This window comes from Chelmon rostratus, chromosome 2, assembly GCF_017976325.1.
Source record: "Chelmon rostratus isolate fCheRos1 chromosome 2, fCheRos1.pri, whole genome shotgun sequence".
NCBI lineage: Eukaryota > Metazoa > Chordata > Actinopteri > Chaetodontiformes > Chaetodontidae > Chelmon > Chelmon rostratus.
The window spans coordinates 16,673,137-16,695,790 of NC_055659.1; the positions used below are offsets into that span (position 1 = coordinate 16,673,137).

Below are 22,654 nucleotides of genomic sequence, written 5' to 3' on the forward strand. Positions count from 1 at the left end.
GAAGTTAAGAGTGTTTGTGTCTTGGGAAAAGCCTAAAGTTGTGACTAGTATTGACTGTGATATAATCCTCTTCAAAACCTTGGTCATGATGTTGGGTGATGTAATATAACATAACAAATGGGAATCTGTTGCTGCTCTGGAAGAGACTTTCTCTAATATTTACTGTATCAGCTGATCAGAAATGTTGATGCTGAGGATCCAAAAAGATAAATGACCCCCAACAAAGACTTTCATAGTTGTTATTGTACATTTTGTCATAACCACAGTGTTGAACTGAAATCGTGGGAAAAACCAACATTAGATTGGCCTAAAATTATTAATCGATTAATCAGTTAGTTGCACCACAGAAAATGTGTCACAATTTTGATTTTCTCAGTATTTCTTTATTAATTTTTATTTCTCAAGCAAAAATGCCAAACCATTTGCTTGTTCCAGCTTGCTAAACGTTTTTACTGCTTCTCTTTTCTGTTTTGCATCTGTGTAAATTTAATATATTTTGAGTTTGGACTGATAAGTACATTTGACAAAACATTTGAAGACATTTGAAGATCTGGGAAATCATGATGGTAATTAAGTTGTTTTTTTTTTAATGTAGAGACCAAACAGTTGATTAATTGTAAAAATAATTAACAGAGTAATTGATACTGAATATGAACAAGTTTTTACTTTAAAGATAGAATTGAATTAAACAATCACTTAATTTGTCCACATTTAATCCAATCTAGACAGTGATCATCTTGTTTTACTTTTATCCAAACCTGATGCCAAAAAGTTGGGATGCTGTGGAAAACATAGATTGTTAATCCTGTTTGACATAAACTCAATTGAAAACAGTACAAAGACAATATATTTAATGTTTGACCTCATCATCTTCATTCATTTTTATAAATAATGTTTATTCTGAATTTGATGTTAGCAACACATTTCAAACAAGTTGGAAATTGGGACAGGAGCAACAAAAGACTGGGAAAGTTGTGCAATGCTCCAGAAACACCTGTTTGGATCATTCCACAGGTAAACAGGCTGATTGGTAACAGGTGATAGTATCATGATTGGGTAGGAATTCTAAATTGTCCATAGGTGTGAATGAGTGGTGTGTGTGGCTGTCTGTCTATATGTGTAGCCCTGTGGTAGGCTGGCGACCTGCCCAGGGTGTCCCCTGCCTTTGCCTGAGAGACGGCTGGGATAGGCTCCAGCCCCCCCGTGACCCTGCAAAGGATTCAGCGGTGTATAGATAATGGATGGATGGATCCTGGAGAGGCTCAGTCGTTCACAAGCGAGGATGGAGAGAGGTACAACACTTTGTGAACACATGTGTGGTATATGTGTATGTGAGGCTGGGGGTTGGGTTTTGTGTGTGCTCTCTCTCACAGTATCGGTGTGGCTTGCGGGCTGGAGGAGGAGCTGGCTGCACACACCTGTGCCTGATCTTCATCAGGAGCTTACTTAAGGCGGGCCCGCCAGTGTTCTTGCTGCCAGATTGTCACTGCTTTGTGGTAGATCGTTCGCTAGTGCCTCAGAGAATTTGGAGCTTGTGATTTCGTATACTTACATGTGTCTTCTATCTTCAGGATACAGCTCATTACCCTCAAGCCACCCAGCACCTGTACCAGTCAGCTTGAGCCACCGCTGTGCCACATGGCCTACCTTCCTCGCTGCCAGCCTCCTTGCCTCCCCTGCCTTCCCTGTGTCTGAAGACACCACCTCAACCTACTCTTCCCCCCTTACCGCTGCTTAAATAAACTTTCACCTAGCCACCTTTCCCACGTCTTAATGTCTGCATTTTGGGCCCTGCTCCCTAGCCTCATCACAACATGATTGGATAAAGAAGATTACATGGGCTCAGGAACACTTTGTAAAACTGTTGTCATTGAACATTTCGTTTGCAAATGACTGCATTCTGTTTTTGTTAATGTTTAACACAACAGTCCAACTTTTTTGGAATTGGGTTTCAAGCTATTTCGCTTAGTAAAAACAAGAATTTAAAACTCCATGTGTTTAGTCCAGCTCAGTCCTGCAATACCCCCTCGACCCGATGGAGGTGGTGGGAGAAAGCAGGTTGATGGCTACACTATCACCCCTGATGGAGAACACGTCCTGCTCCATGCAGGACACTCTGACAGCACTGAGCTCATTCAGTGACAGGCTGCTTCACCCACACTGTGTGAAGGAGAGGTTGAGCAGGTCCTTCCTTCCTGCTCCTGTCACCTTTAAAATCAACACTGCTCCCAGGAGACCACACAAACTGACAGATTAACTCATATTCACTCATGTGGAATATCAGTGTATACTAAACAGCGGAATAGCAATGTTTCCTATGTGCATTGTAAATTCAAGCATTATGTGTTTTATTTATTCATATCTTTTTTTTTGTTGCTTCTTCCTTTTGCACTATCCTGTTTTTCCTGATCCAGGATTAACAAGATTATTTTACTTCAGATTATGTTAACATGAATGTCGTGTAGAGCATTGATCCCCAACCCGTGGGCCGCGGCCCACTAGTGGGCCGTGGGTCATTTGGTACTGAGCCGCACAGAAAGAAAAAATGATTTCCATTATTTTGTTTTTTCACATAATTTGAAAAACAGGTGGTGCCTGACAGTGCCAGTCTGCAGCCAGGTCCTCTTGACATGATTAAAAAGTGGATTTACGTTCATTATTATTGTTATTATTATTATTAAAGAGAAAATACCACAGTTTTTAATGCCGATCTTATCATTTTATTTTGTTTTTATCTGCTACACCTTTAGACTGGGAATGGAAAATATTGTCAGACATTAAACTGGGCCATGGTACAGAAAAGGTTGGGGACCACTGGTGTAGAGAACTAGAACATATTTATTTTACTGAATACAGAAGTTAACACTAGAGGGTGCTGTTGTATAAGATTCTCAGTTTCCAACCACAAACAACAAGCTCAGTCATTGCACAATCTCACTGCTTGCTCTCATGGACTCCATGTGTTCAGTGGTTTTGTAAAAGCACATATCAGATAATAAAGTGAGGCTCGCTGCACAAAACACTGGATTATTGTCTTTTATTAAGCATCAGTCAGTAAAAGGAGAAAATTGCTTCAAAATTGCTGATCATAGACATTTTCCTATAGCTTCTTAGATGATATTTACAAGTACTGTGTGTCAAAGTTTAGTAGCGCTACATGCATTGAACAACAAGAAACCACAAAGATAATAAAGTCAATTGGTACAAAGTATGAAACTTTACAAAACAAACATTACCCCAGACACAGTAAGGGCAGCATACAGACCTGTGTGAGCTGAACAGACGTGATTCACTCCCTGAAGAACGGGGAAGATTCTTAAAATTAAAATGATGTGTCTGTACGTGGCTTAAACCTCTAGTGTGGCATATTGTGCTTGAAGAAAATGACATTGATACTTATTGACAGTGTAATAGCTTGTGCTTTTAGAAATTGTACTTGAACCAATGTGTAGCTTTGTACGTTGACATTTTACATTTGCATGGTCACTACTCAGCGGAGGATTTAGTACAGAAAAATCAATTAAGTGCAGTTCAGAAAACAAAAAAAAGATATAAAAAGCAATAAGGACATTGCTAACATTCATCCAGCAGACGCAAGAGTTGTTACCTTTTAAATAGACTATGGCTTGTTTGGAGTCCACTGTGATGAGAGACTCAATTCCAAAGATTTTGTCAGTATTTACTGCATGTCTGACTGTTGTCTGATGAATGCTAATAAATCTTCACTGTGTAAGACCCTCTCCTTTTCTTTCTTTCTTTTTCAAAATCTATCTAGTCTTTTCTTCTGTCTCTAATGCCTTGAGTAGTGGAAGCCATATCACCATTTGTCAGTTTGACATTTTTATCCCATTACCATGCAGCGTTAAGGGCTGGGCTGCAACAGATCCCACACACCACTGACTGTTGTCTAGTTTTTGTCAGCCTCTTTTGTTACAAAGTTTGTTCCTCAGAGCTCCATGACACAATCTGACCAAAGACATTGCTGTAACTGAGCCTTTCCTGCTGGCCCAGACCCTCCCTTTTCATGCCCGGGATGATATTTATAGAATCACACAAATGAACACATCCTCAAAAGGATGCCTCAACCCAACTGCCATTTTTGCATTGTCATTCTGCACAATAGACTCAAGCACAAGGCCGGCCCTTGTAATACAGGAGTGCCGTGTGAATAATCTGGCTGCGTAACCTCAGTTTCTCTATGGCAGAATATGATGGCCATTATCAAATCTGAGGGGATGCTTAACCTTCTACAATGAGCAAAAAAAAAAAAAAAAAGGTGAGAGAACTCACAGATAATGTCTGAATGAACATGTTGCCAATGTTAAAGAGCTATTTGGGCTGAAGTTGGACATGGTGAAGAAGCAGAGTGCTACAGCCATCATTAGGGATGTCAGTTGTAATCAGGCTGACTGCTCTGCTGCACAGCTTTCTCTGCCACACGCCGCTTGTTCCTATTCCATTCACATTTCACACTCACTCCCTCCACAGGAGAAGGTGGCTGAAGTGAACATCATAGCAACAGCACCTTAGTTTCAGGCGTGTGTTGCTGTGGCCATGCTCTGTCTTGATGAGATGTGTGCACGTTTCAAAAAAGAGAGAGTGAAGTAAAGGGATGCAAGTCAGATTGAAAGGCCCACAATCCCACATAGTTTTTTTTTTGTTACCATGATATTTTCAATAATTCAGGCTTCAGCGGACTGAAACCACAGATGAGGAGGGAAGAACATATATGAATGAATGAATGTGAACATGGTGTATATTTGAGTCTTTAAGGGCTCCATCTCTTCAAATTAGGCTCCCGGCTCGCATCAAATGCGAGCCAGCTAGTCATCTCAACCATCGCCATGGAAACAGCGGTCGTTCACTCTGCTGAGTGAGCGTGCACCTGTTTGTTTTTGTGGGTCGGGTCTTTCTCATGTAAATGTTGGGTGCGTTTAAGTGTAAGTGCACAGGAAAGACATTCAGAGGGAGGGGTGTGGATATCTAATGTAGCAGTCGGAGAGCTTGACGGCCCAGTTCACTGTGTGCTGACTTTATTTGCTGTACAGTTCATTTAATTGTCAATCGGGCTCAGCGACAGATTCAGGATGCGGAGCAGGCGTTTGTTAAAAGCAAAGGCACAGAAATATCTAACTCATATTATGTCTAATGATTGCAAACAGCCAGACAGAATAAATACTACTTTTTTTTGAAGATGCACTAGTAAAAATAGATGCTTTGTCGCATGCTTGCATGATATGTTGTAAAGTTAATAATGTTAGAAAACCATGCTTCCATGATTAATGTAACAAAGAGCATGAGAGCACCAGATGATCAACACCCAGATCGGTCATATGTGTGGAGTCAGGTGCATACAGAAAAGCAGGACGCAGGATATTTGGTTGAACTAAAGTGGCCTACAGACACACAGGGTTCCTCCGTGTTGTGTGTGTGCCTGAGAGGCGAGCTGTAGGTAGCTGTAAGAGACGTCATGTGAACTCACATGAGCATAATGTTTTGGATTTCTGGAAGCGAATCACTTGCCAAGATCCACAGTGTGTAAATAATCAAATTAGCGCCTCGAAATTGATGTAAAATAAAGTGCTGTGTTGTCTCTTTGTCTTACTTCTCGCCTCTCTTTTCATTCTCTGTCAACAGCTTCCTTCTCCAGAGGTCCGTCCTCTCCACGCCTTACACGTCTGTGCCCAGTGAGCAAGTATGGCTCCCTGAAATATATCAGCTTCTGTTGTTTAGAAAAGGAATTTGAATTTTGAGATAAAACAGTAAAACTTAGTATCATCCATATGAGTTATCAGAAAGAACAGTTCTTTGGTTCCTCACATCGCACAAAGGATAGAGGGGCAGACATTTACAGGAGACAGTAGCAAACAATACAAATTCATCTACTACTGTATATCGTCTAATAAATGCAACTCCATCAAAATAATGCAGTACATATATTGAAATGCAAAACTATGAGATTAGCACAATATATTTGTCTACGAGTCCATTCTTTTAGAAAATATCTTAAAAATATAAATTTTTTTGATTCTTTACCTTGTACAATAAATGTGTTTTCTTGTCATACTCTACTTTTGTAGTCATACATGTACAGTATTCACACTCCTACAAAACTGGAGGCTCAACATAGAAAATCTCTGATTTTCAGTGCTGTCTTTCCAGCTATAGTGATGCTCGCAAGCACTGCCATTTTACATGAAGTTCAGGTTATCAGCTACAATAGGAACGATGACTCCCCGAAACACCTTTTGAGAAAGTTTCGTTTTTACACAACACTTTTTTTGTTTGTTTTTGATTTTCTCCGGATTTGAACTCGAATTACACCAATCTGAGGGACACACACAGACATTTAGAAACAATGTAAATAAGTAAACAAACAAGAGTAAAGATTTTTTTCTCTGCGTTCATGATAAAAATAATTATCACATTAAGGTGCTCTCTCTTGCCAGCAGTCGGGCACAACGGGGACAAGAAGGAAATGATGCAGCCTCACAGTGTCTCTCTGTGTTGTCCATTCTGTGCAGTAAAAAAATGTCACAGAGCAAGACACAACTCCTGTCCAACAGAAACAGACTGAAACACTTGATTCTCCTCAAGTTCACACTTAAGACAAGAGACCAAGGACGCTACATTACAATAAATATACTGTATATGAAAGACAATCTGTGCACACTCTTATATGTGTGCGGTCCACCTGTCTGTCTCTCTCACTCATACAAACACAAACGTAAAACATGGGTGACAACATAAACTAAGGCCAGTTTTGAGGAAGGAAGTTATAGGAAGCAAACTATACATTTCCCCAACACACTATTGCCTTTGTAATGCCATGATTATATGCTCTGTAACCGTAACTTAAAGATAAATGCAAGCCCCCCCCCCACTACAATGTAGTTATTTGAACTCTCAGCTGAGTGGGTTTCCCAGTTTGCAGTGTCACGTTTCAGTGCCCTCTGTGCTTTGCTACTAATTGGACAGCTTTTGCTATAGTGGCTTTAAAGTGGTATCCAGGGTCAGAAAAATAAGGTTTTGCTTATGTATATAAAAAAAATCTATATTACAACTAGGCTGTAAATAATTTTCATGGGAGAATCATTTTGTATTACTGCTGTTCAAATGTTCCTGCAAGTGTTTTCAGTGCCTTTCATATTTTTGGGAAGATCAGTTTTGCTGAGTTCACTGTGCTTCTTATTTCCCTCTCTGCTGCCTCCTCTCCTGTATGTTTCCTCTGTGGTCTCTCACTTGTCGTATCTTTAAGCATTAGAGTGACTCGTCTCGCCCTGAAGTGGGTGTAGTTCCTGAGCCATGTGGTTCTCCTGTGCTTCCAGCGGCAGTGTGCTGTTCCCCATCTTCCTCTGCAGGCTCTCTGTGTGGTTGGACCCCTGCTGGAAGCTGGAGTGATGACCAAACTTGGGGCTGGCTTTGTCCAGGAGTCTTTGGGATGGGTTGTTGCCTGAACCATCATGCATGTGCTCCTCCTCATCTGTGTCAGCATCAATGAATTTGCTGATGGATGCATCGTGGAATGTGAAGATTGTGGGCAGTATATTCTCTGGGCTTTTGGTGGGCGTCCTGCTGCTGGCAGTTGTGTAGACGGACACCTCTGGGCTCTGGACTGATGAGCTGTCTGAGAGGGCCCCTGTCCCTGAATCCTCCCCACTCCTGAAGTTGACCTTGAGGGAGCGGCTTCTGAGTGGGTTTTTGAAGCGCAGACCCGTGGGGCTGTCAGAATACGGTCCAGGCTTGGTGCTTTGTCGTGATAGGGGTGTAGTGGTGCTCTGGGATCCTTCATGTTCATTCTCCAAGGTGGGCTCCAGGCCGGGGTTGGTGCTGACCTTCCCCGGCAGGTTGCCGATGGGGCTGTGGGAAAAGCGAGAGCTCTCAGGAAAGTCAGTGGCACAGCTGATGAAGCTGTCAATGCTGGACATGCTCCTCATGTCTGTTACTGCCTCTGCTGTGCTTGAGGTAGCTTCAGTAGGGATTCTTCCCATCTCAAATTCAGCTTTCTGCTCAACTGCTTTGGACAGCGGCCCTTTTTCCTTGCTGTTAAGGTTGGGTTGTGACTGAGCCTTGGCCATCTTGTTGTACATCTCCTCCAATTTTTGTGCGCTGAGGTGCTGAGGGCTGCCAGAGGGCTTGGCCTGCTCTTGGTAGTTTGGGTCAAGGGTCTTGGTGGGGCTGCTGGGGCTCATCACAGGCTTGAGTTTGGGTGTCCCTTTCGGCTGACAAGGAGACACATGATTATCATGCACCTTCTCCTTCTTTTCATCAATATTTTCTACCATTACATCCATGAGTTCTACACTGCGGCCAAATGCATCTTTAATGTTCATAGAGACAATGCTACCATTTCTCTTAGCCCTCTCCAGAGCCTCCCTTCTTTTGATGGCCTTCTCCTGCCTCTTTTGCTCTTTGTAGAACTCGGAAAAGTTATTCACGATGATGGGAATAGGCAGGGCTATCACCAGTACTCCAGCGATGCAGCACAAGCCTCCAACTATCTTTCCTAGCAAAGTTTTTGGGTAGATATCGCCATAGCCTACCGTTGTCATAGTAATCGTAGCCCACCAGAAGGAAGCTGGAATGCTTTTAAACTTGGTGTCCTCTTCATCCTTTTCTGCAAAGAAGACCAGACTGGAGAATATCATGATGCCCATGGCCAAGAAAAGAATCAGCAGGCCCAACTCATTATAGCTCCTCCTAAGTGTGAAGCCCAGAGACTGAAGACCTGTGGAGTGACGAGCCAGCTTCAAAATACGCAAGATCCGCATGATCCGAAAAATCTGAACCACTCGACGGACGTTCTGAAACTGCAGCACACTCTTGTTGGATTCTGTCAGGAAGATGGTGACATAGTAGGGCAAGATGGCCAGCAGGTCTATGATATTCAGAGGACCCTTAAAGAACTTCCACTTGCTGGGGGAGGAGAGGAAGCGAAGCAGGTACTCCATGGTAAACCAGGCAATACACACAGCTTCCACATGGGCCAGTTGTGGGTTGTCTGAGGACTGGCCAAACTCATCTGTGTCCTGTAGCTCTGGAAGGGTGTTCAGAGACAAGGCAATGGTAGACAGCACAATGAAGAGGATGGAGATAATTGCCAGGATCTGAAAAACACAGAAGACAACAAGAGTGAAAAATACTGAGGACTACATGTTAATGTTTGAGGAATATACGCCAGTGCTGTAAACCCATCTTGTGCCATTTCCCAGGGGTAGTAATGTCGATCAGTCCACCACTGAAATCTCTTATTGGATGGATGATCATGAAATTTTATTCAGACTTTCAAGCTCCTCTAGTGCCACCATGAAGTTCACTTGCATGGTTTTAGGTGAAATGCCTCAACAAGTATTATATGGATTGCAATGAAATTTGGTGCACATATCCATGTGCTGCTCAGAATGTATCACAATGACTTTGATAATCCCTTGATTTTTCGTTTAGAACCATAATTAGATCAAAATTTAATGTGTCCAACACTTTGGTTCATGACCAAAAACCTGCAAAAGCAATGAAATTCTCATTCTTCTCTCTCTCTCATCAGCCTTGTTAGCCATGTTAGCATGCTGATTGGTTGGCATCTAGCTCAAAACCACAGCTGTGCAATCCAGCCTCGTGAGCTGCTAGCATTTCTGTAGACTATTGTATAGTAATCGGTAGTTCATAAACTTTCCTTGAGGGTCACTTTGAAAAACAGCTCCTTTTATTAGGTTTTGAGGGCGTGCTGGTCAAATCCAAAGCACAAATATGCAAGCAAAACATGTATGGTTTCAGAGCCATTGCCTGTTCAGTCCAGGCTTTTAAGCTTTGTGGAACAGGCTGCAGACGTTTGATCATCAGTACATAACAGCACTGATGATGGTCGCCTACATTGAAACGACTAAAAGACTTAAAGATGAAAAGACTGCACTGATTATGCAATAACTCTGAAGCCATCTGTTTTGCGTCCTTCTCTTTACCTTGAACCTGTAGTTGGCAACACACTTTGAGAATGATTACAATTATACTAAACAAAAAACAAGAAAAGTAGATCCAGACAGTATTCATCCAGCATGCATCACAGATCTGAAAGAGTCATTTTGGCCCTTTGCAGCTGCAATATTGAAAGACATACGGTATATAAATGGTTGAATGTGAGTGTGGACGACCAGTGGAGCTTAAGTTAGCAGTTGCAGCCCCTGAACTGCATGCTGAAAGTTAAAGCGCTCCACCAAAGGGCAATAGTGCTTCACCGATGTCAAAGGAAGAAGGTCAGTGCCATGAGAAACTCCATTTCAATGTGTCAGACTGGTGCGGTTCCATTTGTGACACTAAATTGCTTTTCAGAACTGGCTAAAATATCCCAACTAGTGAGGCAATTTTCTGATGATATTATTCCACGGCCCATTTAACTTTCTGGCTACTCTCTCCAAAGCATTCATGAAATGTCATGTCAGCGTTTCAAAAGAAATAGGGTCAGAGCTAATGTGATCTCTGGGGCGGATGTTATTTTTTCTCCTCTTCAAGTCTTGATAGTACAGAGAAAGACAGTGAAGGAGGGAGACGAGAGAGGGAGTTTGAGATTGTATTTATACATTTTTTAAAACCCCTGCCACACTTGTTCTTCACTGTCTCCCTTTCTGTTCAGTCTGCCCCTTCAACCCCTCAATGCCCAAGGCTACAAGAACCACAGTGTATTACTCGTTTTACGAAGCACACCATGCGTGGTCAGTGAGCCGGCCTGACATACTACTGGAGACCTCTGAAGCACTGAGCCACCTACTAATGATACAATCTGCTGAGTACAATAGGGTTTGGTCATAGTGCCGGGGATTAAGAAGGCTGCACAGTTGTGGGTGTGTAGGTGTGCCACACCTATTATTCCTGTCCCAGAGTCAGAGTGAAATCCAACACAAGGTCACTGTGGAGGCTGTGTCCCAGGCCGGTGCCGAGCAGGATTATTCCCTGGCACCAATCAGCAGCCATAAGCTTTAATTAATCTCGACAGGTGACTGCTTGTACACCTACCTCGGCCTTTGAGGAGACAGGGACTAAGAGCAGAGAGGCCCTGCTGGGGTGGACGTAAGAGAGGGCAGGAGAAAGACTAGAGTAAAGGCATTTCAACTTCAGTAGCCAAATGGTTGAACTGTGAGAGTCAATTAAAGGGCAGACAAAAAATTAACTCTGTCAGAGCTTTCTCTGAAATAGCCTGTCTTGATCCCACTAGACCCAAGTGATGGATGGAAACTCTCAAATACAACCCATTAGAGGAAGATTTCCTGTTACTGAATGATCACCCCCAAGAGTATAAAACAACTAACGTCAACATGAAGCATCACCATGAACAGGAACAGACGTCACAGTCACTATATTCAGTGTTCCCTGAGAATGTGGGGGTCAGATAGGTTATCAGAGAGTCTGGAGACTTTGGACGAGGAAACTGTATGCGCATCGATTCTGCAGCAACATCTCAAAAGACAGAGACGAGAGCTGAGCGGCATTGGCTGCTGAGCCTCAGCTCTAAAAACGACCGTCCAGTGGAAAGCACACTCATCAGATCAACACTAATCTATCTTGACGCACTGACCAGACCTGGACGTTGCTAATGAATCATGCTGAACACAAAAGACACTACAGCAAGGTGTGCTGCGCGCGAAGAACAACTGAAGCATGACCGGCCCCACCTCCCATCAAATTCTCCCTCTTACTCACCTTTTCCCCTGCCACCCTGGCAGTACACCTGCCGGGGTCAGCCAGAGGGGAGATTATAGAGATGTGATCTCACCACAGAGATACAGATAGAGCGCGAGAAAGACGTGTCTGCCGAGGACACTCAGCACAGTGACAAATCTGTGACACAATGAGGCAAACCCAGACTGTACTTTGCAGCCGGAACTTGTGAGTTTCCTTGGTTAGGCAATGTGATATGAGCGCCTATGTATGATTTGTGCGTGCGGGGGTGACACTGTTTCACAAATGAGGAAACTGAGCGTGAATGTCTTCATGTAGTTGCCAGACAGAGCAGAGCAGGAAGAGAACAGACAATTAGAGTGAAGTGAGTATTCTCACAGCGCATTAAAGGTAGTAAAGTGAAAATGCAATTGGGTGAATATATTTTACTATGCAGTTGGGACATTAAGACACAGATGCACTGTTAAAGAGGGTTATAGTCAGTGTTCTGTTACCTCACTGGCTCTTAATGACAAGCGCTGAGGTCATGGGGACAGCTTGTCCCGCTTCCTGTTTGCATAAAGGGAAGATGAATCTGATCAAGACTGCTGCTACTCCTGCCCAACCCTGACACACACTCATCTCAAAAAACCACCTGCACACACACACACACACACACACACACACACACACACACACACACACATATTCATATCATATTTATTCACTCAGTAATTAGCCCCAAGCCTGCCTTCCCCACAGGCCAGGAGGCAGGAGACTGAATATTTAATGTCCTCCTGAAGTGCAAGCCATCCTGTCCTGGAAAAGGTGTGTGTGAGTGGGTGCTCGCTGGGCCATGACGGACCGCAGAGCCGGAGAGCTAGCCTAGTTTTCACACCGCATTCACCGCACAAGGTTAGTTCTGCTTCACGCTTGATCAAAGGACGGATGGACAGGGAGGGAGAGTTTCTATGAATACATAGCAGGAGGCTACTCAGAGAGGGAGCGTCCCATCAGGATTGGGGAGTTCAACGATTACCTGGTGCGTAGCCAGGTTGCGCTCGTTTTCCCAGAAATGGAAACCAAAGCATTTCAAGATTTTTGACAGGTTTTCCAGCTGTGTTTAATCAACAGCCTTCCTCTGGTCACAGACAACCTCATCTTATTTTGTGCTACCTGGACTCTTATTCCTCTTGCATTCCATTCACACTGAATGTAACAAAAGACAAAAAAAATACACTTGATTGTAAGTTGCTGTAAAAAGTTTGGAGCTGCTCCATCATGGAGAATGGAGGCCATAGTCAGCTCAAAATCATTGCAGTTAAAGAGGATGTTGTCCCTGGGGAAAACATTGAAAATGTTAACAGGAAAATTTTGAAACACTTGCATCATATTCAACTGTCTGTGAGGTTGCACGCCGTGCTGCTTTGAGCTAAATGCTAACGGCAGCATGCTTGCGTACCTACAGCGACGCTACCAGGCTGACGTTAAGCAGGTGTGTTTACTATCTTAGTTTTGTTAATTTTGTGACAGAGGAGTCAACGAAGAACAGGCAAAGGAGACAGAAGTGAGACAGCAGACGGGACAACTGGAGGAGAGTCGGATGAAGACCGGAGGCGTGTGAGGAATTAATGAAAACAGAAATACAAGACACACGAGTGACATTTAGGTATGAGGACAGATTACGTGATGAACAAAGTGGCATTGTGTTTGTCAGAAGAAATCTCTTCGTCTGGTATTTAGGGCTTTCCCCGGCGTCATGCTGTGTGAAATGTTGATTCACTTCTGGTCCGTCCTCATCGTAACTGGATTTGCCCTTTTCACCACATGAGCTGAATCAATGGAGGGATTATGTCACACCGTGACTCACTCACTTTATTTTTTTGTGGGCATGTTGAATGCGAGGTGGCATCTCTAATCCTCTTATATCTACTACTTCTTCTGTGATTTGCCAATAAATGTTTTCTGGCCCTGTGCGCTGACACTCGACCTTCCTCCTACACAGTCTGTTGTGGTTCTGCTGTATTTCCCTTTGTGGGATGCAGTATCAGATTTTGTTTTTGTTTTTGTTTTTTTTGCAGAGACTTCAGTGGAAAAGATGGATGAAATTAGACAGCCAGTAAACAAAGTGGAGAATCCTCTCCTCACCGGAGAAAATGGTAGAAGCCCCATGCAGCTGTAAACACTTCCTCCCCAGGGATACAGTCACCTTCCTGGAAAGTTCCACATGGAGACCAAAGCTGCTCTCATCTGCTGCCCTCTTACACAACACACACAAACACAGACTCCCATTCCCCCTTGTAGTTTTAAGATTGCTAAAGGTGATCCATATTTTGCTGCTGTCAACAAACCTCATACAAAGGCTAGAACCAGCTCTGTTTTAGTCCATCCCTCAGTACTTTCTGGACAACAATGGACGTCAATGGCACAAAGAAACAAGCTATATCAGGCTTCAGCTACACAGACAATACTCGCCAGCAGGATCAATTCATTGCTGGTTTTAGTCCTTTTATGGGTTTGTTGACAATGAGAAAAATATAGAATATCACCAGACTTGTCCTATAAAATCCACACTGACAGTATCATGTATTCTGTATTGGTTTGTTCTTTGCTGAAGAAACCCAAAAAGACAGTTTTTTTCATGGCTGCACTATTCCATCAAATGGAAATATTCTAAATGTCTTGTGAATCACTTTATACACAAATTCAGCCTGACATTTTAAATATCTTTGGAAAGTTTTGACTCTCCACCAGAATTTAAAACACATTTCTGTGGTTTTTAACAACTTTTGGCATCACTGGAGGAGTTTGTAATGACTGGTCCACCTGCAGACTGCTGCTTGTTGAGGGATCTTAATCTCCTAAACCTCCATTCATATTAGACGTTGACATGACCACTGAAAAATGATGGCATGAGAGAATGGCAGGAGTAAAGACTATTTTTAGGAGGCAAGCAGAAGGACATAGACTCATAAGGCACCACGCAGATCATCGAGAGGTCAGCTGTCATTCACTTATGCCTCTTTTACACAGTGCATATTTTTTAAATACTATAATGTATCAGTTTTATTTCAGTCCATTTTGCCAGTATTGGCTGGGTGACAAGTGTTAATTTTAGTTCAATTCAGTTTTAGTTTTAGTATTGTATTATTTAGTGTTTTTCTAATACACATCGTTCATAGACGTCATACTCAAAATGAATGTGAAAAGATTGTGATTACACAACAAATAGGACTAATGGCAACAAGTTTTTTACTGACTATTACTGAATGGACCAGTGTGTGTGATTTAGGGCGATCTATTGGCAGAAATGGAATCTAATATTCATAAGTATATTTTCATTAGTGTATAAGCCCAGAATGGACAAAAAAAACACTGGCTCTACAGAGTGCCTTTCGTGTTTTTGTGAGTTTCATGGTCACCATAGCTTCTCCTGCACGCTTGGTAAGGGAGGGGTGAGGAGAGGGGTGTTCATTTGGTTGCAATCTGCAACCTCCCATGCCACTAAATCCTACAGACTGGACCTTTACCATCAAAATCCAGTTTAAAAGCAATGAACAGTTAACTACACGTGCCCCCAGTCCAACTTCCCCATCTCTTTCTAAACCAGACAGGCAGCTACATTAAACATCTTCCAATTTGACAAGACCTCCTGTGTCCCGCACAGATGTGACTTCCGCCTCATTTGCCTCGTTTCACCTTGCCTGGCAACCTTTTCTGTTCCACCTTTGAGCCTATAGCAGGGAGCCTGTGCCTATCCTGTGCCGTGCACCAAGGTGCAGACAAGGAGATGGATTACTGAGCTTGCGGCTACACACAGGATGTGTCCTTTCAGAAGTGTGAAGGTGGTGCTAAAATGATGAGGCACACAGATGCAGGACGTGTGTGTGTGTGTGTGTGTGTATGTGTATGCACCAATATATGATTCAAGTCTTTTTTTGGCATCTGCAAAGAATGATTTTATTGTTTTTGTCAAAGAGAACACATATGCTAAATGTTTTGGAAGCTAACAAAATAAATGTGCAAACTTTAAGTATTCATGTGACTTTTCACTGCGCTCACGTTCATCGCCGGGTGCTGGCGGGTGTCCACTGAGGCCAACCAACTGTACTTTTGGAGGACATGTTTTTTTTTCTTGCCGGGCGAATGACAGAGAAGAGGTGAAAAAATGAGAAAAGCAACACAGATGTGTGAAAAATGAAGACAACATAAGAGTGTGACAGAGTGAGAAAACTCCCCTCTGGCTGATGTACAAACCAGAGTGTCAGTGGCCCTCGATAAAACATCTGTGCTTTTGCCACAGGCCTTCAGCCTGGGACAGAATACCTTAACTCCGAAACACCTGGGACACCTGCGTTATCAGGTGCACACTGAGAAGAAGAATACATGCTGTGATTAAAAGATTTCCTCCTCTGTGTGCAAGATGTTTAAAAAAAACATTGCAGAGAATTTGATAGCAAAACTATCTCATGTGTGCTGCACTGGGCTGCTGCACATTTCTCCCTTACTCCAGCTGAGTGATTTTGTAAGGCATATAAATCAGTTTAAGCATGAAATGAAAGACTGATCCAAGATTATTAAGTGATAAAATATGAGACAGGAGCTTCTCCGCTGGTAGAGCGAAGGAGGCCTATAGATCCACATCACTTGCATGATGTAAGACTATTGAGTTCAAACTATAAATTATTCCCTGATCCATAGAAATTATCCCGCGTCCTGCTGCTGTCACCATTTCTTACATGTATTGTAAAATTATCTGTAATGTGGGTGTTTGAGTCCTTCTGCAGTGGAAATATGGTTCCATATAGATCTAATGCTGTGAAATGTGCAGAATATGTCAGTGGATACAAATATTTCCCAACTATTATTGCTGTCCTGTATAGAATGAAAGGTATTACTGTCTGTTGTACGCACACATGCATACACACGATACACACACACCATACATACAGTATGTATCTTAAAATAAAATAATAAATGTACTCTACGCTTATTTATTTTATAATTCATGGTACATATGGAGTCAGTGAGTCCCATTTTCTGTTGCATTTAACACGCTATGATGATCTGAGAGTGTCAATTTTCCATGACACATCTTCCAAAACCCTCAAATATTCTGATACACAGATCATCAAAAATGGATATCAATTTGATGTGTTTAAGCTTGCTGATGTTGTCTCAAAGCCTGGAAAAGAAGGAAAGATGGATTATTCTATCAGTATTTATTGTGATTTCTCCAGTATTATACAGCGCAGCGGGGCTCAGCAGCAAGGCTTCATCCGTGGGCCAGTTATCAGCATTGTTTATTTGGGACCAGTGTGGAAATACAGACATTATTCCAATATGTTGCTTGTTTATTGCTTTTAAATCATTTTAGAATTAAATTGATTAATAAAACCTTCTAGGACTATAAATGACAGCAGATGCCATTATTGCCTCTGTTTTTTTTTTATAGTTGAATGAAAGTACTTTCCAAATAGGTCAAGTTATATTATTGACCTCTAACATTATTAGACTTAATTTCAGCACTACGTGTTGTTCAAAAAGTGTGCATCTCCTAATGTGCGGGCAGTATTAGATGCTATCAAGCCAAATTTATACTATTTACCTTTGTTTATGCGAAAGAGCTAATTTGTCTGCATTCTACCAAAAGTATATCATTTGCGGTGAAATGAGCTGAACCTTTAATGAACTGTGTGCCAGCTGTCTTTGCGCTCTCGGCTGAGTCTGAGACAGGCAGGCCTTTCTCACAGCATGTGCCTGTCTGTCTGTATGCCTGCTGTGGGACCCCTCAGTGGGCTGGGGAGGTTCTCCTCCAGGCAGTAGAAAAAGTTAAAACGCAGGCTGCATGGCTGAACTCTACTAATGAAATAAGCATGGTCTCTGTGATCCAGAGATGTACAGTCCTGATATACAGTGGGCGTTATTATGTAGTCTTAAAATACAGCACACCGACAAGACTCATGGCTCACAGCACAGTCACATCTCCACTCAGCGAAGACACATCACACCCAGCTGAAAATGACAAGTACTCAGAATCTGGCTTTGTTCTTGATACTTGTTTTTTTGCATGCTGGAGCTCCAGCTGTCTCTTGTTGCTATGGTCTTTGCTCAGTCTCAAACTGGCAGCAGTGTTGGCAGGCGAATGGGGGAAAAAAAGAAACAGAATATATGATGCTGAATCACCACCATCTCTGTGAAAATGGACCATTTGGCAGCACAGTGCATAACAAGATCATTGTTTCTTTTTCTTCTTTTATTATGAGCGCGTTCATTACACAAGAGGATAAGTACCAGTGGAGACAGCTAACAGGGTTTTGTGGCGTAATCAGCATGTCAATCAGTCAAGTCAAGCCAGGTTTAATTGCAATTATCAGACAGACCAGCCAACAGTGCCTAAACACTACTCGCTTTAATGCAGATTATGATCAGGATGCAAACAGAGGTCAGGAGATTACATCAGACAAAGAAGTTCATGACCTCTGCCAGAGAAAGTGATTTCTAAGGATGAAGAAATGATTGATTCACTTCCAGTGAAAGCTTTGAAAGTTCAGTAATATTAGACCAGATGTTGTTACACCATTCTGATGAAGAGGAATATCTCTTTTCTGTCATCAAGCTCTGCTATTTACTTACCCGCCATCTCCACGCTACAAAGCATAAAGCCTTATCACATGGTAGAATGGCCTGAAGCTTGATACGAGCCGTGCCAAGCAGCAGTCACAGAGGCCCGATAAGATGCCTTTACTGATCTGGTGTCTGCTGACAGCTAAGTAGCGTTCACTAATTTTCCCGTTTCAGGTGACCTGCCTCAGCGGTGCAGCAGCCCTGTTCGGTGTTTACCATAAAGAGCAGATGTCACTGGGGTCCAGTGACACGATTGGGTGTCAACACCGAGTGGAGAGAGTTACCTGGGCTGCTTACTGTAAGCACCACCTGAAACAGGAGAGGCCTGACCCCTGTCTAATCCTATATGACGCCATATCACTTCAACACTACAGTTTCAGTGCTAGACATTTGATGACATTCAAGAAAGATAAGTCTGATGCTCAGGTGTAATTACATTAAAAGGCACTGTGCGGTACAGTTCTACAGGCTGTTTCCAGCTGCTGTGGATGTTGCTTCATATTTGACAAACAGAAATAAGAGTAGAATCCCTGAAAGTTAGCTGGATGTCTCTTACATCAGCTTATTTATGACTATTTATCAATGTAATGTTTGTTTCTGACGGTCAGTCTGATTTAAAGGAAAACAAAAATGAGGCTGCGCAAATACACGGGTATGAAATAAAGTTTTATGTAACTGGAATCCAGCTAATTTAGTCGCATATCAATTAATGCATGAAGTAACTGATGATCTATTAGGTGTGAACTTGTCACATAAAGTCATAGTGACTTGGTCATTTGTTCACGGTGAGCAACAGGGATTCATGATCCATCCTTCATTAATTCATGAATTAAATCATCGTGAGTCATGCGCTAGTTAAGTATATGATTTGTACCCTTCTTATAAAGTGCTACCCAAACTTCTCATTGAGCACTCAAAACACAGTTCCCAAAATGTCAAACTAATCCTTCAGCATGCTGGCTGACTACTGTGTCATCTGTCCTTTGGTGAATTATCATGCGAGAGCTGAACTTCCGTCCGCTGATGAAAGCGGTGTTGATCCACACTCCAGCGGCGGCCTTCAACGTATTTCGTTTCTGACAAAGCCGTTATTGCGGCAGAGAAGCTCTGGTCTGTCACGCGCCACCTCTCTCCATGTATCTCTGTGTACCTGTGAAACTGCTAATGCATCGAAACTATAATTATCTCAACTGGTCCCAGTGTGCCACACAGTGTAGCTATGACAACAAATTCACAGGTTTGTAATTATAGAAAGTCCTGACAGCATCTGCTTCTGTACCGTTTCCTTTACGCTCGCTGTTACTTTAAGTCTGGCCGAGTGCGCGTGTTGGTCACGTCCCCCTCTGTCTGAATTGTAAAATATTTCTGTTTAAGTGATGGATGAAAGCAAGTGGTTCGTTGTAACACCAGATGGCACATGCACTGCGCTCCATTCAACACTGTCAGCTTTGAATAAAAATCTCGACGAGGAAACAGATGCACAGAGACTGAAATGGCCCACAGTCTTGTTTTAAAAGCATCTCTCATGGAGAAATAAACATTCAAACATTGATGCAACAGAAAATAACCAACCTCAGTGTGATGTGCACTGCCTCAGTGTGGCAAGTCCCTCAAGAGCTATTTCATTTTTGTTTCTGGCGAAATGAAATTTTCCAAAAGGGATGAATGAGATGAAAATATTCATTGATGTGCACCGCTTCTCTTCACCATGTTGGAGTTAGACTTAACACATGACAAATCGAATCTAAGAATATTCCTCACCCATTGAAACAGATGCTAAGTGTAACCTAAAACCATCTATTTTTCATTCTGTGGAAGTGAAACACCTGCTGTGAACCACAATCTCCTCTTAAATGATTCAGTAGGAGAGGAAGGGCAGACCAAGGAACTTCCTGCCTGACCACTGATGACCACAGCTCTGTGTGTGTGTGTGTGTGTGTGTGTGTGTGTGTGTGTCTATCTATCTGCCCGTACAGTATGTCTCCTACATCAGTGTCAGACCATTAAAGGTCTCTCTGGCCTGCTCATTTCTGTCCAGTTCCCCTGCGCTCTGGAGAACAGAGCACTCTGAGACGCCCGCTCATCCCCAGTGGTGAAGCGAGGTCAGAGATGCATAATGTAGCAGGAGATCGAGAGAAAAGCGCTGTTTGAAGTGCACAGTATAGTGTATAATGTATGCAGGAGAGATGTACAGGCGCCAAAGGTCCCTCGGGCAACAGGAAGAAACTTTAGGAGTGACCTATTTTCTTAAACACCTCAATGAAATGTTAAAATTAAGTTGTGCAGTAATGATCAGCGTCTGAAATAGAGCAGGAAAACACGATTAGTTTTCCGTCCTCCAACTCCACCGAGTACGAGAGAAAGAAACTGAGGGTCTGACATTTACAACAACAACAGTTTAGAGGGATCTAACCTTTAAAAGATGAACATTCACTCTGAGCTCTGAGGCCCGAGATACAAAAATGAAACATTCATTACATGACTTTGAAATGGAGCCTTTCATTGCAAGCTAAAAAGAACAAAAGGGCAGAATGGGAACATACTATACTTACAGTGAACTATACATCACAGAGTTTGTACAGTGAAATGGGAGATGCGGACCTTTCGGTCATGCTGTAGTAAGAGTGGACAGTGATTGTAATAGGACAGAAAAGCGTGTCTGTCACAACATATGGCGAGTGCGAACAACGGCAGGCAGCTGCCTGTGATCTGTGTGAACGACTGGGGCAGGATTTGCACACTGATGATCAAGAACAGGACTAGTCTCATCAATGCAGAATGCAGAGGGATTAATTGTCATGTTGTGATGATGCAGGAGGAAAGAAAGCAAGCCTTACCCCTCTCTTTCACACCATCTCCTCTCTCTTCCCTTTCGCACACATGCATTAATCTATTCACATGCAAGTACACAAACACACACACAAAGTGGCAGACAGCGGCACAGAGTGCACGCCGATCTCTTCGCGGGGAGACTGCGGCAATTTGGCACACAGCTCAGCTGATAGTTTCCATGGTGACATGAGGCTTTTTAGCATTTGCATAACAGACGCTGCAAAGCATTCATAAAAACAGGACGGAGAAAACGGCGGCGAGGGGACACGTGGTCGTGCTGAAGCACACAGTGGAAAGAAATACCGTTCATTCCCATCAGCGTTGATCTCTAATTGACACTGAGGATTCCTGGTAACAGTGAGAGCTCAGTAAACAGGCCTCAGTGAGCCAATGCAGCTCTGTGATTTGCAGGAATCAATGCACGAGTAGCATCAGCTGAATCTAAATAACACTCAGTTTATTTGGCAGGCTGCTTCCTGCTGCTTCGCTGAAACCCACATTCAATCTCTCCCACATCAACACAGAAAAAACATGACAACTCAAGGACAATTTAGTGCTTAGTAGCCGGTAAGGGAAAAGTTCAAGCCTCTGCCACTCTCTTACACTTTTCAAGCAAACGTTACCTATTTCCAGCATTTCAAACGGGAGAATGTGAGACTTTTCTTTGTCTTATGCGGAAATTAGAGGTTGTGGCATATTTTCTGACATTTTCCAGACATGCCTGAGGAAAAGGACGTTTTTCAGTCATCAAGAACAAACCCACTAAAGTTCTTCTTCAGCATAAGCCACAGTTACTGCTTTTACTACGACTCAAGGTCAGGCACTCAAAGTTTATTCGCACAGCCTTGATTTCTCATTAACAGTGTCAAAGGGCTTTGCCGTGTTATGTAAGTGCTGCAGGATCAAAACACTCACGTCAAGCTCAGACCCTTAATTACAGTAAAGAGAAACAAAAATCTGGTTGAAAAAAAGAGAAAGGAATCAACCTCGAAAAGCCCCTGACAGAGAGTCAAGCTCCCAGGACAGTAGCAGTAAATATAGCACCTGCGTACCACTTCAAATACAACGATGGCATTGCCTCAGACTGTGTGTGCAACCCTTAAAACAGACAAACTGGAGAATGTTTCAAAGATGACACCCACGATAATGAGCCAGACACCTCTGATGTAGTGGGGTGACTGGCTGAGGCCAATGTAAAGATATCGAACATGGGTTGTATATTACATATATGGTTTAAAAGCTGTAATTGTGTAATTATTTGCTGCCTGCGTCCAGACTAAATGTGCCATCGTAATACCGTCGGAAGAGGAAATATCTGCAGATCATTAGCGGCTGGCACAGAGCCAGTGCCGACCATCGCAGACCGTTGAATTCCAGTCTGGAATGGCCGAGCGTCCCAGTGGTTTACAGCGGCGGTGACAGTGACGATGATTTGCAAATGGAACAAAACCCTAAATTACAGAGGGATGTGTTCAATGCTGCTGCCATCCCCAGGATCCCAAAGCTGAGACAAGAGGCAGAGAGAAAGAAACAATCCTCTGATCAG

At 42.8% G+C, this 22,654-nt stretch overlaps 1 protein-coding gene across 1 annotated transcript in view; it reads right to left on the reverse strand.

Annotated features, from left to right (window-relative positions):
• Nucleotides 1-6,438: 6,438 nt before the first annotated feature.
• Nucleotides 6,439-22,654, reverse strand: part of LOC121615582 (potassium voltage-gated channel subfamily B member 1-like) — a 34,292-nt gene continuing 18,076 nt past the window's right edge. The window contains exon 3 of the mRNA XM_041949967.1: nt 6,439-9,107. Within this exon, the coding sequence (XP_041805901.1) occupies nt 7,254-9,107 (1,854 nt within the window). The 3' untranslated portion in view covers nt 6,439-7,253. The remainder of the gene's footprint in view (nt 9,108-22,654) is intronic.